Source organism: Ochlerotatus camptorhynchus, unplaced genomic scaffold (assembly GCF_037179485.1).
Source record: "Ochlerotatus camptorhynchus isolate MF236.1 unplaced genomic scaffold, CSIRO-AGI_Acam_v1.1 ptg000213l, whole genome shotgun sequence".
NCBI lineage: Eukaryota > Metazoa > Arthropoda > Insecta > Diptera > Culicidae > Ochlerotatus > Ochlerotatus camptorhynchus.
The window spans coordinates 2812813-2828685 of NW_027040703.1; the positions used below are offsets into that span (position 1 = coordinate 2812813).

The 15873-nt window shown below is 38.0% G+C and overlaps 1 protein-coding gene across 1 annotated transcript in view; it reads left to right on the plus strand.

Moving 5' to 3' along the window:
* barc (RRM1_TatSF1_like and RRM2_TatSF1_like domain-containing protein barc) overlaps positions 1-15873 on the plus strand; it is a 281458-nt gene that overhangs the window by 86175 nt on the left and 179410 nt on the right. Inside the window, exon 2 of the mRNA XM_065224665.1 lies at positions 4713-5881. Within this exon, the coding sequence (XP_065080737.1) occupies positions 4724-5881 (1158 nt within the window). The 5' untranslated portion in view covers positions 4713-4723. The remainder of the gene's footprint in view (positions 1-4712; positions 5882-15873) is intronic.

Here is a 15873-nt window from a genome sequence, read left to right on the forward strand (position 1 = left end):
TGGCTGACTTGAATTCCTAGTTCAGGCTCCGTTGCCATAAGCCCTGCCGAACTTCAATCCGAGTTTTAATCGGCGGTTGACACACACATTGAATATAAAAAGAACTGGGATCCGGGAAAAGTTTTTTGAGATCTCGGGCTACGATTATTTATCTGGATTACGTTGAAAATGTTCAAGATTATGAGGCTTTGGTTTTTAAAATAATGCGTCTATTTTTCCAGGCTCATTTGCTGTAGCTTTGTGGAGCCGATATTCATTGTTTAGATTACAATATTACTTAAAACTAACGTTAGTAAAGCGGGGGTCGATTACTCGCGGGTATCTCGAGGTTTGGGGTGACAAATTGTAACAAATGGATGACAGGGAAGGGATTGAGAACACAAGGTTTGGAGAGCAATGTGCTCTTGATCTCGAACTAAGCGGCATACTGATGAAAAAGACAGACATGGGGTACACCGATGGGCAGTTAATAATTCGGGAGAACACACTAACTACTAAATCCTCAGATCTATCTGTTTTAAAAACACATAAATTAAATTCCAATAGTTGAGATCTCGGCTTGCCAAGATGTCTCTAAAGTGGACCCTACACGATTGCTTTTATTGTCAATAATCATATTGTCAATACATTCTATATTGACGTCAATACATCGATATTGACTATATTTCTGTATTCACATCATCAATATTATTGTCAATAATTCCCCTTCGCTTCAATATATTGATACGTGTGGGGTTCGCTTAACGTGCCGCATAGGTTGTTTTCCTCGGACCCTGAGGGATGCGGATAACTCGGATCTAGCAACACAATGGAGGGTGCATGACCGAAACACGTGGTCGATATCGTGATAGCCACTACCACAAGCGCACAAATTACTGCCTGCGAGCCCGATTCGGAAGAAATGCGAGTCTAACGAGTAGTGATTGGACATGAGCCTTGATATGACCGTATAAAGTCACGGCTCATGTCCAATCCTTTGAACCATGGCTTGTTCGATACCTGTGGGAGAATAGAATGTAACCATCTTCCCAGATCACTCTCATTCCATTTTTGTTGCCAGTTGGTGAGGACGTGCTGACGGGTATTTAAGAAAAATTCCGCAAAGGCGGTTTGTCGTTCAAAAATATCGCCTTCCATAGCGCCCACCTTAGCCAACGAGTCCGCTTTCTCATTACCCGGAATTGAGCAATGAGATGGGACCCAAGCTAAGGTGATAGTATAGGAGCAGTTGGATAAAGCACTCAGTTTAGATCGTATTTCAGGCAGGCAATACGAGGAGTGCTTCATCGGCCTCATTGAACGAATAGCCTCCAATGAGCTAAGACTATCCGTAAAAATGAAATAATGGTCAGAAGGTAGTGAGGCAATTCACTCTACTGCGTAAAATATGGCTGCGAGTTCCGCAACGTATACGGAGCATAGTTTTTGCAGCTTATAGGAGGCGCTATGAAATTGATTAAATACATCAAATCCAGTGAAAGCATTTATGGTTGACCTATTTGTGGAAAAAACTTTTATCGTTTCTTACATGGTGGTACTTGATTGGAAAAATTGAGGGAACAACCATCGACCGATGGTGATCTGGTATTCCATGGATTTCTTGAATCATGGTCAGATCAAAATTTACAGAGGAACTATAGAAGGCTTGAAAGCAATCACGATTGGAGATTAATGAAGAAGAACCAACCTCCAGCGTCATGTACTCATGGTACAAACTCATGAATCTTGTTTGAGAATTTCGGTCGAGCAGCTTCTCAATGTGTTCTATTACCAAAGGATTCTTTACTTCACAACGGATGAGAAACCGGAAAGACAGTTCAGCGAAACAATCTGTCAGTGGGAGAACACTCGCGAGTACCTACTTCGAGGTTCATCGTATGAGTCGAGTGCATACAGCCCAGCGCAATACGAAGGCAACGGTATTAGATCCGCTGCAGCTTAAGGATGTGTGTTTTTGCTGAAGTACTCTAAAACCGAAAGGATGATTGTTCGGTACAACCTGATCAGATATTCCGGGTGGGCTCCCCACCAAGTTCCGGTAATTGTTTCAGATACACAATATGTTTTCCCCATGTGCATTTGGAATCGAATCAGACACCTAAATACTTAAAAGAAATACTTTGAGTGATTGTTTTACCCATTAGCTGAAGCTGTAACTATGCAGGATGATGCTTCCTAGAAAAAAACAACCAACTCAGTTTTCTCCGGAGAGAATCCAGCTTCATAGCCCACGTAGAAAAATTGTTTAAGATATCTTGGAATGGTCCTTGCAGGTTCGGTGCACTTGGCCCTATAACGGACACAACGCCGTCATCTGTAAGCTGCCTTAGCGAGCAATTTTCATCAAGACAACCATCAATGTCTTTTACATAAAAATTATAAAGAAAGGGACTTAAACATGAGCCCTGGGGGAGACCCATGTAACTAATTCGTGAAGTTGTCGAGTATCCATGAGAAAGGCTCATATATTTCTCAGACAACACGTTGCTCAAATAGTTATTTATAATTGGTGAAAGCCCACTATCGTGGAGTTTATCCAAAAGGACATCGATACAAAAGGCTTAGGATATCTTTTGAAAATTATAAACTTGTTTTGAGATCATAGCAGAAATGTAAAAAAATACAGAAATTTCAAGACAGGTTTAACTTAGAAGTCTATGACCAATATTACACATTAATGAAAATTACCATGATTCCAGATTTGACAAATCATTTTCAAGGCTGGGGAACTTTGAAAAAAAAAAAAAATCGAAACTTTTAGAACTTTTTTAAGATCCTGAACGAAGCAACTTTCATTTAGATCAAAACTGGATGAAAATTCACACATTCTGATGTGAAAACAAGTCAATTTTGAGATGATGGATTTCGAAAAGCTTTTTAGATTGGCAATTTAATTAATTAAGTATGTGATGCCTCGGAATCCTCTTGGTCTATAAAATTGTGTACATTTGGTTACTTTTCAAGAAATTGTAGGAAAAAAAAAGATCTTGAACTTCTTCTTGAAAATATATTGTAACTCTGGGACATTGATCTACGAATCGCATAAACGCAACCCCCTGCAATGCGATCCAGTTCTTGGAACTGCCGAAAACATCAGCAGCGCTGGTGATCCATAACATATTTAAGCTCCAATCATGTAACACCGAATGCGGCAAGGTGGCAACAAATGTAATGCCTTCAAAACCATTCGTTCCAACAATGATTTAGTTGTTTTCGAATTGACGAGCACAATTTGCGTGAATCATGCTTTCCTATAACGTTATCTAGAAAACTCTATCTATTTTCAGCGACGCAGCGCGACATGTACCGAGCTTAATCATAGAGGAAAAGGAGGAGCTGTCAAATTAGCACCAGAACATCAGAGACATTTGGCTTCACTCGAGTTGTTCACAGATGACAGGCGTTGCAGTCCTGTGCATAAACGCAACTTTTTTAACTCTATACTGCCCGAATTATGGTGTTGATCCTTAGGATAATTTCTTTCGAAAGGCCTTCAATCCAATTTTAAAAAATGGTAGAAATGATTATGATCCAGGGGAAGTATGCTTTCCTTATTAGCCATACGGCCTAGCTCATGTTCATAATAAGTTTTTCCATATTTTAAGACCAACTTCCTGTGGAAGAAATTTTTATTTTTATGGAGAATTCAAAGTTTTAGGCTGTATGGCCAGTTAGAGAACCACTAGTGCCATAACTAACTGGTACGCTTTCCCTAGAAAAATTTAGCTTTTCTGGAGAGTGGTGAAAAAATATACAAATTTTAAATTTTACCTCTTTCATGACTTGTTTGCTAGAGGCAATTAACCAAGTTTGTGTTGGAATTCGGGTATTTTTCAATGAATCATAGCACGAAAACGACTCATCTAATAAAAACAAACTACCAAAATTTACCATTCAATTTTGTCCATGCTTTTTTCTCAATATGAGATAGAATTTTATTATAGATATTTTTTTTCAAAAATGGACCAAGATTGAGCCCATCGCTAAAAATCTGCTATTTATCAATTGTATCTAGATGAACGCGTCATTGGGACGGTACTAATGGATATTTTTGGTTGCTACTGAACATTTAGTCCATTGTTGAATTTATGTATGGGCCCAAATTAGGGACACTTGGGCCGACATTACATACATTTCCCCTATATGAAAAATCAAATTTTCTTGGATTTTTTTAATGTTTTTGTCCATGAGCAACCACCTTGGCATTCGATTTGTCATCAAAAAAGCTATCTTTTGATGTATAAATATTTCATCATATCCAGCGGCATTTTAAGAGATTGAATTAAATTCTTTTTTTTTTTGAAAATTGAGCATTGGTACAGCATTACAGGTACAGGACAAATACATCGGAATATCGAAAATCTATTTCATCAATATAGAATACTATGGAAGTAATCAAGTAATTATTTCTCTACAAGATAACGCTAACCGTAATGCAAATTCAACTATTCAACGGCCCATGCGTCGGTAGCATTGGACACAGTACGGAAAACAAATCAAGGGAAAAAAAACCTTCTTCAAATGTAAGAGATGGACAGCTAATCACCGTCTAAGACATGTCAAGACATTTTCGCCGGACTTTTAAACTTCTCCTTTCATGATTGACATTAACAGATTCATCCGTCAACCTCGTTCATGCATACGTCCCACATTGGTTTCACACATTCACTATTTTTTTTATTCATGCGTTTTTATTTATTTTCCTCACGCAGCTCCTCACGCTATGTCTGACAGCGTCGAAAACCCGGCTGCTGCTGCCGATGATGATGATGCTACTCCCGTATCAGCTGACAATGACAACTTGATACCATCATCACCATCGTCGTCGTCATCCAGCAGTGTCAAACCAGAAGCTGCCAGTATCGCTGCTTCTGCCTCCCCCGCAGTCGAAAGTGTGAGTCCAATGCCGGGAAGCCGACAGCAGACCGATTCCCTTCTTACGGATTCGGAGAATACCAACAACGAAAATCGAGTGATTGAAATGGAGAGTGCAGCTAATCCGCCTCCGGTGGAAGAGCCTGCCACTAGTGAAGTAATCGAAGATATCGTCGAAAAAGTGGAAGCCTCTGAATCTAGTGAAAAAAGTGCGGAAAAATCCGATGACAAGTACGCTGAGCATGTTAGCTACGACGAACAGGGTGAAGCAATCTATACTGATCCGGAAACCAAGTACCGGTACAAGTGGTCGAAGGAGAAGAATGAGTGGGTTCCATTTGATAGTGAACATTATCGGTGGTGTCTGGACAGTGAAAAGTGGATTCCGAAGGACAATCCCAAAGAGACGGAACATTACCGGTGGTGCGAGGAGACGAACCAGTGGATTCCGAAGATGGAGCAATCCCAGGAGGAGCAGCAAATCTACAGCGATGAAGATGGAGTTTACCACTATAGGGATAAGGAAGGGATGGTGCATTTTTGGGATGTAGAGAAGAAGGCTTGGTTCCCGAAGGTGGACGATGATTTCATGGCAAGGTACCAGTTGAATTATGGTTTTACGGATAACACTTCTTCCGGTGATGGGGGCGACGATAGTGAGAATTTTACAAAAGTAGAATCCGGAAAACCGTCCGAAACGGAAGAACCGGCTGAGGTGGAAGAACCGACTGATACGGAATCCCTGGACGAAGCTCATATGAAAGCTCAGGGTAAGAAGCGGAAAGCACCGCCGGAACCACCCAAATGGTTTGAACAGAAACCGGAGCACAATACGAAGGTTTACGTGACGAATCTTCCGTTGGACATAACGGAAGAGGAATTCGGCGAGGTAATGTCCAAGTGTGGGATGGTGCTAAAGGACCCCAGAACGAACAAGCTGAAACTGAAGCTGTACCGCGATTCGAACGGGATGGTGAAGGGCGACGGATTGTGTCATTATATCAAGGTGAGTGGATTTTTTAGCTATTTATTTGTAGGATGTACTTACCGATTATTTGCAGCATGAATTAATTCAAACTACGCTCTTTCGAGAATTTAGTTAAGTGAAAATTCCCTTAGAATTCTTTAAAGCTCTGCCAAATTATTTCTCCCTTAGACCGCTCCCTGAAATTACTTGACATTTTGCTTAGAGTTCCCTAAGGATTTCCATGGCATTCATCTTGAAATTCCCTTGGAATTCTCCTCAGGATTCTCCTTAAATTATCTGCATCAGAATCCTTTTAGAATGCTCATAAAAATCCTAAAACTTATCCTAAGTATTGTTATAGTATCCTCCATCTCCTCATCATTACTTTAGATATAACCTCTGAAATTATCTTCAGAATTGTTCGGAAATCCTCTTTATAATTGGTTTGAAATTATCTTCACAAATCCCTTTGAATTTTTCATAGAAGTACCTCACAAGCCCAATGGAATCATCATCAGAATTACCATGAATTATAGTAAGAATTACGATGGAGTTCTCTTCATAATTATTCAGTAAATTACCATGGATCTCTACCCATAACTCGCTTTAAATCCTCCCTAGAATGCCCTAGGAATTCTTGTCCGAATTATTTTGGTTAAAATATCAGAATTCGATTCTCTTAGAATTCTTCTCTAAATTCCCTTTTTATTCTTTTCAAAATATAATCGATAAAAATGATATAGGATATAGGGGAAATGGATGTAATGTCGGTCTAAATGCCCCTAATTTGGGCCCATACATAAAATCAGCAATCAACTAAATTTTCAATAGCGACCAAAAATATCCATTAGTACCGTCCCAATGACGCGTTCATCTAGATAAAATTGAAAAATAGCAGATTTTTAGCGATGGGCCTAATCTTAGATCCATAGGCCAACATTAGAGCCATTTCCCGTACATGACTTTTTTACACGGCGGATATTTAGCGTAAGACAGGGGACAAATGCACCCGGGGAAAAACGCCCGATTTGGATTTTCAAAACTACTCCACTCTTAATTCTGGGATTTTTTAGTATCGTACTAAACTAGCACTGAGGCTTGTCAAATTTATGAATTAAAAACGAGCATGCTATGAAAAAATGCATCTGGTGTTTTGCTCTGTAGTGCTTTTTGAAACTGTTTTCCCTACCGTGTTAAAAATGTATGCCATTTGATTACCTATGACCGAAAATATGTTATTGAAATTAGTTGGATAAATTGTATCGGTTTCAAGAAATCGTTGAAAACGTACCGCTTTCATTATCACGATTTCAGGAATTCTCCTATCAAACCCCATGTTATGTTCCTCAAAATTCCAAAGGAATTCTCATCTAAATTTACTACAAATTCTCCTGCGAATTCTTTTTGATCAAACCTCAGAATTCTCTTTGGTTTCTCCTCAGAACATTCCTTGGAATTCTCTCTCAGCTCTCCTCTAAATTCCCTTGGAATTCTAGTCAGAGCTTCCTTGAGATTCTTCCTAGGGTTCCTTAGAAATTCCCAGCAGAAATCTCGTAGTAATTTCCCTTGGAATTATCCATAGACATTATTTAAAATTTTCCTTAAAATTCCACTGCCAAAATTTTCGGAATTCGCTTGGAATTTGTTTTTTTTTCTATTTGATCTATCCTCATAAATGCGATCCTAGGAATCCTTCGTGGATTCGTGAATTTTCCTTAATACTCTTTCGAAACTATTTTCAGAATTCCCTCCGAATTCTTAACTGATTTCCACTGAATTCGCGACCGAATTCCTTCTGAATTCTCCACAGAATTCACTTTGGTATTTTCTTTATAATCTTCGTGCATTTTTCCTTAAAATTGACTTAGAACCATTCTATTCTGATCTATGGAGGAGTTCTCCTTAGAAATTCCTTTGATTTCTTCTCAGAATTTCCCTAGAATTCTAGCAAAATCTCCCATGGTGTTGAAAAATTCTTCCTGGATGGAACTCCCTTTGAATTCTCCTCGAATTTTTCTATGAAGTCTCTTCAGAATGTTATAGAAATTATATCCAGAATACCCTTTGAATTCTCTTTAATATTCCCTTGACATTCTATGCAATACTCCATTCTTCGCAGAAAATCTTAAGATTTTTCCCTGAATACCCTAGAAATTCTCCCCTGAATTTCTTTGTAATCATCCTATATATATATTAAATCTCATAAAATTGTCCAACACCTTGAGAATATTTTTAGCAAGAAATCTTTAAAAAAATACAATACAGTAATGACCCGATTTTGTAAGCTTCCTTTTTGAAAATCTTTTCTAATGTTCCAGCCAGGCATGGAAAATCATTTACATCATTTCATGCATTCATTTACATTCATTTGCCTCTAACTTTTTTCATCAACAGCATTCCGCAAAATGATGTATAGAACTTTAGTAGATTTTGTTATTAGCTACAACTTTTGCCCAAATCTGTATCTCTTATGCATCACGAATTAGAACGGGCAGAACTTGTTACTGTTTTTCAGTGAATGTAAAATAAATTCACTGAAAAACAGTAGTAGATTCTGTTCGCTCTGGTTCGTCATGCATAAGAGATACTGATTTATGTTGTTAGCAAAAGTTGTAGTTAATATCAAAACCTACAAAAACTCCATACATCATTTTGCGGAATTCTGTTGATGACAAAAGTTGAGGGCAAATGAATGTAAATGAATGCCCAAAATGAATGCAAATAATTTTCCATGCCTGGTTCCTACTAAACCCATGTGCTTTTTCAGTGGTCTTATTGCACCAAAGTATTCCTTAAACATCAAGTTTGAAGACTAATAAGAAACATTTGGAATTACGGTTATGTGAAATTATTGGAATACGGGTCATATCTGTATTTCTTTTAGAATCTTGAATATTTCTTAAAGCTCGGGACTCTCAATTACTGACCAAAAGAAAAAATACCGATTCCAAAAATTAAGTCTGAGATCTCAAAAAATTAGCAATGTCCCAGCTTAAAAAGTCCTGTCAATTGTCGAAGGTAATAATAATTTTTCTAAATGATTCCAGTCCTAAACAAATTCTAAGCCACAGACACGTGATTTGTTGTTAGCTTCACGATCTCCAAAATCTCGTCGCATTTTAAATATTTATGTTAATTTTGGATTCTTCAACACTTGAATATCATCATCTTCAGCACATAATACATCATCTAGCTTCTGTCTCATGTCCTGGGTATTGATTTCTACAAGTTTGAGATCTCACGCATCTCACTTTTACATTTTTCAGACCAGCGCTCTATCTCACTGTTTACACTTTTCTAAAATTTCAAGTCCCATAATCTGGAACAGTTTTAGATTAGGATCTTGAAATTTGTTCCCAGTCCAAAACTCACAATCTTGATATAAAACATTTAGTTCATTCAATCAAAGTTTTTTGTTTGGTTTGTGGATTTGAGGAAATACCCATCATCCATCAATGTATGAGTTAGGTAAAGGGAGTGCGCGTTTGATTAGTATTGTCGCATTAATCAGCCTTCGCTCAATTTCAACTTCTGTTCAATTTCCACACTGCCGTACTCTAGCGGAACTATCAATCTATCCTCTTCAGAACTTTCTCTAGCTAATAAATTATCGATCTAAACCTCAAATTAGTGATCTAGATACACTTCCACAGTTATTAATTGAGAGCTTTCGATGCCTGTACCATTTTTACATTAGTATAATTGTGTGGCAAGTACAATCAGGGAAGTCGAGAAATTTTCCAACCCGAAAATCCGGACCCGACCGGATCGAAAATCGAACCTAACCACCTCCAGCATGGTCTTGCTTTGTAGCTGCGCCTTTACCTACTGATCTAAGGGAGGCCCCAATTTATCTACAATCCTCCTCGAAATGTATATGGCATTCCCATTCAAAATCTCTAGATAATTCTTCAAACCGTCTGAAACCTAAAATTTTCTCCATGACTGTTGAACTTTTGTTTAAATATGAGATGAGTAGGGTAGAGCGCTACTTCGTCGTAATCGTCCATTTTCGTTCTATCGAGCAGAAAACATCAGTATAATCAATGATTTCACCGTGCACAAATCAGTAATACGATTGTACTGATGCGTTAGTTCGCAAGCTACAACACAAAGCCTATTAAAGCGTATTGTGTGAAAATTTACACTCATTGTTCTCAAAACAAAAGAAGCGCTCCTAGAAAACTCGCTTTTTCTACCTTCATCCATAGGACGAAGAAAATCCAATGGCGTTTCAATGCGTTTGGAAGGAATTGAAACTCGTAGGACGAACTTGGGATCAAGAAGCAGTGTTAGATTTTTAACAATATCTCAACAATGTGAGGATTTTTTTTTATCAAATTCAACGGTATTTATGGAAGGGGAATAAATTTAGAAGTCATCTTTGATAGAAACGTTTCATTTATTGTTAAAACCCGTTCAAGAAAGAGAGATAAAGCGTGGGTTGTGCTTAGTAGGACGGAAATTAGATCAAAAACCCTACTAGAACTTGTGACAGTGCGTCTAATAGATATATGAAAATACGTGTCACAAGCACGGAAGCGGACGAATCGAACAAGTTGTGGACGTCATTTTCGAATCGCTTCTAACTATGAATCTAAGTGATGAACCAGCGCTGAAGGTCTCATTAGTAAGGATAACCTAACCTAACTATGAATATTGAAAGTTTGCCTGAATTCCACAGGAATCCAAATTTGGATTCCCATAAATTTAAATTGTTCTTAAACCTTGATTTCATTTAGCCTAGGTATCCTGAGTACTAAACATTGAGAAATATTATGAATTTCGATAAAAATATCTATGTGTCGCCAAGCAACATTTTTGGTTTTATCATGGTCTTGTAGTCCCCGATTTAGACTTTAAAAAGGCTTTCAAACCTTTCAGGATAAAATTTGAAATGTTGCTTGGGTTCCGATGTGACTGGTAGTCAGTGATTCAAAATATCATGACACTCACTCGACACTCGTCAACGCATCAACCGACTATCACTGACAGAACGTTTTGTCACGCAGTGAGAGGTAGAGCCATGGCAAACAACAATCACCAGCAATGGTTGCTGCTCACAGGCAAGACGTAACTCTCGCTGCTGATGATGTAAAGGACAATGAAAACAGTGAAGACTTCTGCAGTACGATGATGAGAAAAAACTAAACGACAGAAGAAAATGAAAACAATGCCTACGCATTCCATGTTCGTCACGGCACACGCAACTGTGTGAGTTACAAACAATGCTGGCAAAATTAAACGGAAGCTGTTGGGCTCACTCACCAACACACTCACATAAGCAAGCAAAGCAGCAACTGCTTCAAAACGAGCACAGATGAGTGTCGTGATTGTCGGGAATGACCGAAGACGACGTTCACCAGTTGCGTTTTACTTCTTCCGTCAACTTGATGGCTGGTCATGGAGAGAACTTCGACGAGCACATTGATAGGAATGTATCAAGCGTTACTACCATCAGCTGTTTGATGATCGTGATTGTGATAGGTCGCAACTCTGCTGGTAGTATTACAAAAGGGCTGGCGAAAATACCAAAAATAACAATCTTAAAGTCATTATTTCAGTAAAAAGTCAGACTTCCGAAGTTCAATTTAATGCTGGCCTCACAATATGTAAGTTAGTCTTTTTACCCTTCTTACAAAACCGATTTTCGATCCGACGCCCAGAGGGCCAAGTGTCATATACCGTTCGACTCAGCTCGAGGAGATCGAAAAATGTCTCTATGTAAGAGTGTGTGTGTCTATGTTTGTGTGTTACAAAATTGGAGACAACAACCGCCAAATGAAAGGTATCATGGTCCCATAGAACGGTATGTAATATTTTTGAAAACGGTACACTGGTTCCGAAGACATGGCCGGAACATGTTCCGGTGAATACGGGTCCTGAGTCTATAATCGGTCTGAATCGTGTTAAACCTATCATGTGACACCTCAGATCACATTAGAATTAATAATAAAAAAAAAGACTAATGGTGGTCATATTGAGCATGTAGGACCAAATTGGACACATCCGGGCATGTTCCGTGTACCCCAGAAGAAGTGGCCAATTTATGACTTGAAATTAAAATCATTGCGCCATGCGCCACCTCAAATCACATGAGAATCCAAAACCAAGTGCAGTGACGATTATATTAAGTGCCCTTGACCACATTGGACACATCCGGACATGTTCCGTGTACCCCAAGGGAAGTGGCCAGTTTCTGACTTGAAACCAAAACCCTTTATGCGATACCTCAAATCACATGAGAATCCAAAAACAAGTGCAATGGTGTTTAGATCAAGTGCCCAGCATCACAGTAGATACATCTGAACTTGTTCCGGGTACACATGAAATCAATACGTTAGGAGGGCCAGGTTTCACCTTAGGTGGATTAATTCTGTTTATTTTTAGTTGTTCAAGTCCCAAAATCTTTAAAAGTGTTCCGTGTCCTGGAATTGGTCTAGGATCTTGAAATTTTTGTCAAAGTCTTTAAACTACTCTAAGTCCAAGGTTGCAAAGACTCATTTCAGCTAAAACAATGTTTTTCTAAATTATGAAATAATTAGATGCCATGATCAAATTTTGAATTGGTAGGATACAAGAAGAGGTTGCAAAGAATGTGTTTGACATATTAAACCTGTTTATTTCACTTCATGAGAGTCACAATCAGCGATTTTTCACAAACTCACTCACTCACTCACTCACTCACTCACTCACTCACTCACTCACTCAGCGATCAGCAAATCGCTGATTGTGACTCATAGAAAGCAAAATTTACAGGTTTTATGTTTCCAACGCATACTTTGTAACCTCTTCTTGTATGTTACAAGTAAAACATGCCATCATACCATCTTTTGGTTTTATTATTCCGAAAAACATTATTTTAGCTGAAATGAGTCTTTGCAACCTTGTCTAAGTCTAGGATTTTATATATTTTTCCATGAGACTTGTTTGTCCGAGAATTTCGAAATGTTTTGACCAGGATCCTGAAATGTTGTCCAAGTCTAAGATCTCGGAAAAATTCTCTAGTTACAGGAACAGAAAAATTTGAATCGTTTGAAGTCCTAGAATCAAATTCCAAGTACAAATTGATCGTCATGTCAAAGTTTGGGAATTTTTAAACTTTTCTATGCTGGGATTCTGAATCTGAAAAAAAAATGTGTTTTATATTTTGGGGCAATTCAAATCTATATGGAACCCAGTGGCGTCCCGTAACCTCACTTTTTACCTGTGCACCAACTTTCAAAACCAGATTTAATGCCATATTCATAATTGGTTTTATTTTTAATTTCTGATATCTCGGAAAAAATTCTTCCAAGTCCCACAATATTGAAAATGATTCTATGTATGGAATTTTGACCATTTTTCCAAGTTTTCGAATCTTTAAAATGTTTCGAAGACTAGAATCCGATATAATTTCCATGGTGCTTTAATCTTGGGATGGGGAGTACTCCAAAGTGCGTGGGGGATGCTGCTGTCCACCCACCACTGTTTCCCTACTGTTCAATTTAGCTAATTTTATTTATTTTTTCCTCCGGTGGTGGTTCATCTTCTTCAATGCCTTTCAGACAGCCAATGGAAATTGGCAATTTAATCCCATCGGCGATGTCGATGATGATCGGTTTGTCAAATGGTTGCGATAGTAGGGTTTTAACCGAAATGATACATTTGCAGCAATGTTGTTGTTCAAACAGTGCGCATAGCAGTGAATAAACAGTATATTGCTATTGATCAATCCAATCTTGATCAGTCTGTGGTGTTGAGTACTTGGCACTGATGAAGTCTGCAAGTATAATAGTAGATAAAATACGCGTATCTGCAATCATAACGGAATTAAAATGAAATAAACCAACACACTCAAAGCTCTTCATAAAAGTATATTGCTGTTTTTGTTCTTGCACTTGGCTTGTACTTCAGCAGTGCTGCCAGCCATTGTTCTGGCACCGTCAAAACATACTGCTATTACCTGCTCCCAAGAAATCTGCATCGCTGTCAGGACCTCAGCAATAGTATTGAAGATGGTCGTTGCGTCTGTTTTCAACACCCGTCTCACACCCACGAATGTTTCCGTCGGCCGATCATTATCAATATACCTGATGACAATCGCCAACTGCTCGCAAGGTTTTCGCAATGTTCCGCCACATTACATTCAGTTACCTTTCTATTTTGAAATTCTTCTCAGAAATCATCTGGAATTATTTTTTGAACTTTTCATAACTTTTACTCACAACATCTTGGAACTGAAATTCCCTAAGAGTTTCAGAAGAATTTCCTGAGTATTATCCAGAAGTTATTCCCGGAATGAGCTAGAAATTATCGGTACTCCCTTGAAGTTTTCCTCAAAATCCCTTTGGAATTTCACTTAAAATTTAATTTTCTAGGTATTCTATTCAGAATTATCTTGGAACAATCTGCAGGATTCACTAGAAATCATTCGCAGAATTTTCTTGGAATACTCCACAGAAATCCTTTCAGAATTCAATATCCTTGAGGTTCTTGTCGGATTTTGTTAGAAGTTTCCTAAGAGCTCTTTTGAAATTCTTATTGGAACTGACATTCCTTTAGAGTTTCAGAAATTTTTCCTGGAATGAGCTAGAAATTATCCTCTGAATTCACTTGAAATTTTGCTTAAAATCCCTTTAGAATTTCTCTCAAAATTTGATTTTCTCGGTATTTTTTTCGAAAGTATCTTGGAACTATCTGCAGGATGCATTAGAAATTATCCACAGAATTTTCTTCGAACTCTCCCCAGAAATATTTTGGAACTGTCCTAAGAATTCAATATCCTTAAGGTTCTTCTCGGAATATATTAGAACTTTTTTTTTTTCTCAGAACACATTGGAATTGAAATTCCCCTAAAGTTTCAGAAGAATTTCCTCCGTATTCACCAGAAATTCTTTTCAAGAATGAGCTTGAAATTATTCTCGAGATTCCCTTGAAATTTTCCTCAACATCCCTTTGGAATTTCATTCAAAATTGATTCTCTAGGTATTCTTTTCGAAATTATCTTGGAGCTATCTGCAGGATTCACTAGAAATTATTCGCAGATTTTTTATGGAATCATCCCCAGAAATCTTTTCTTTTGGAACTGTCCTCAGAATTCAATACCCTTGAGGTTCTTCTCGGAAGTCAAGTTTAAGTTGTCCGTCTATTCACCAAAACGGTGCAGTTTTTCTACAAGAAATGTTCAATAAAGCTCCCCCCTCCATTTACCAGAACTGTGCAATTATTACTCCAGGAATTTTCAATTCAGCTTGCCCCTCCATGCAGCAGATTGTTGCAAATCTTACACCAGAAATTTTCAAGATAAACATGCCCCCAGAAAATTTTACATCAGAAAATATCAATTGACCAGAACGATGCCAATTTTCCACCGTTAATGTTCAATAAAAATTGCTTCTCCAATCTTCTGATTGGTGCAGATTTCCTTTTTCCATTTTCCACCCGACATTTTCAATATAGCTTGCTTCTCCTATCATCAGAAGGTTGCAGGTTTTCCATCAAATCAAGCTTGCCCTTATTTTCAGATTTTTCATCATAAATTTTCAGTAAAGCAGCTTCCCATCCAATCATCAGAATGGTGCAAATTTGCACCAGAAATTATTATTAAAGTTTGTTTCTCTATTCAGCAGGAGGATGCACATTTAAGACCAAAAGTTTTCCGAAAAGCTTGCCCATCCGTTCACCAGAACGGTGCAGATTTTCCACCAGAAGTTTTCAATATAGCTTTATTTTAAATAAAGCTTGTGCCTTCATTTACCAGACCAGTGCAAGTTTTCCACCAGAAATTTTCGGTTCATTTCATTTATCAGAGTGATGCAAATATTGCACCAGAAATTTTCAATTCAATTCAATTCAATTTTAGCTCCTCTATTCACCAGAACGGTGCACCAAAAATTGTAAGAGAAGTTTGTTTCACCATGCACCTTTATGGTGCAATTTTCAGGCTTCGCCTCTTCAAAAAACTTTCAATGAAGCAATGAAGCAGTGTTGCGAACCTTCCACCAAAAATTTTCAGTTGAATGTGCACCTCCAAATTTGTAGCATGATTC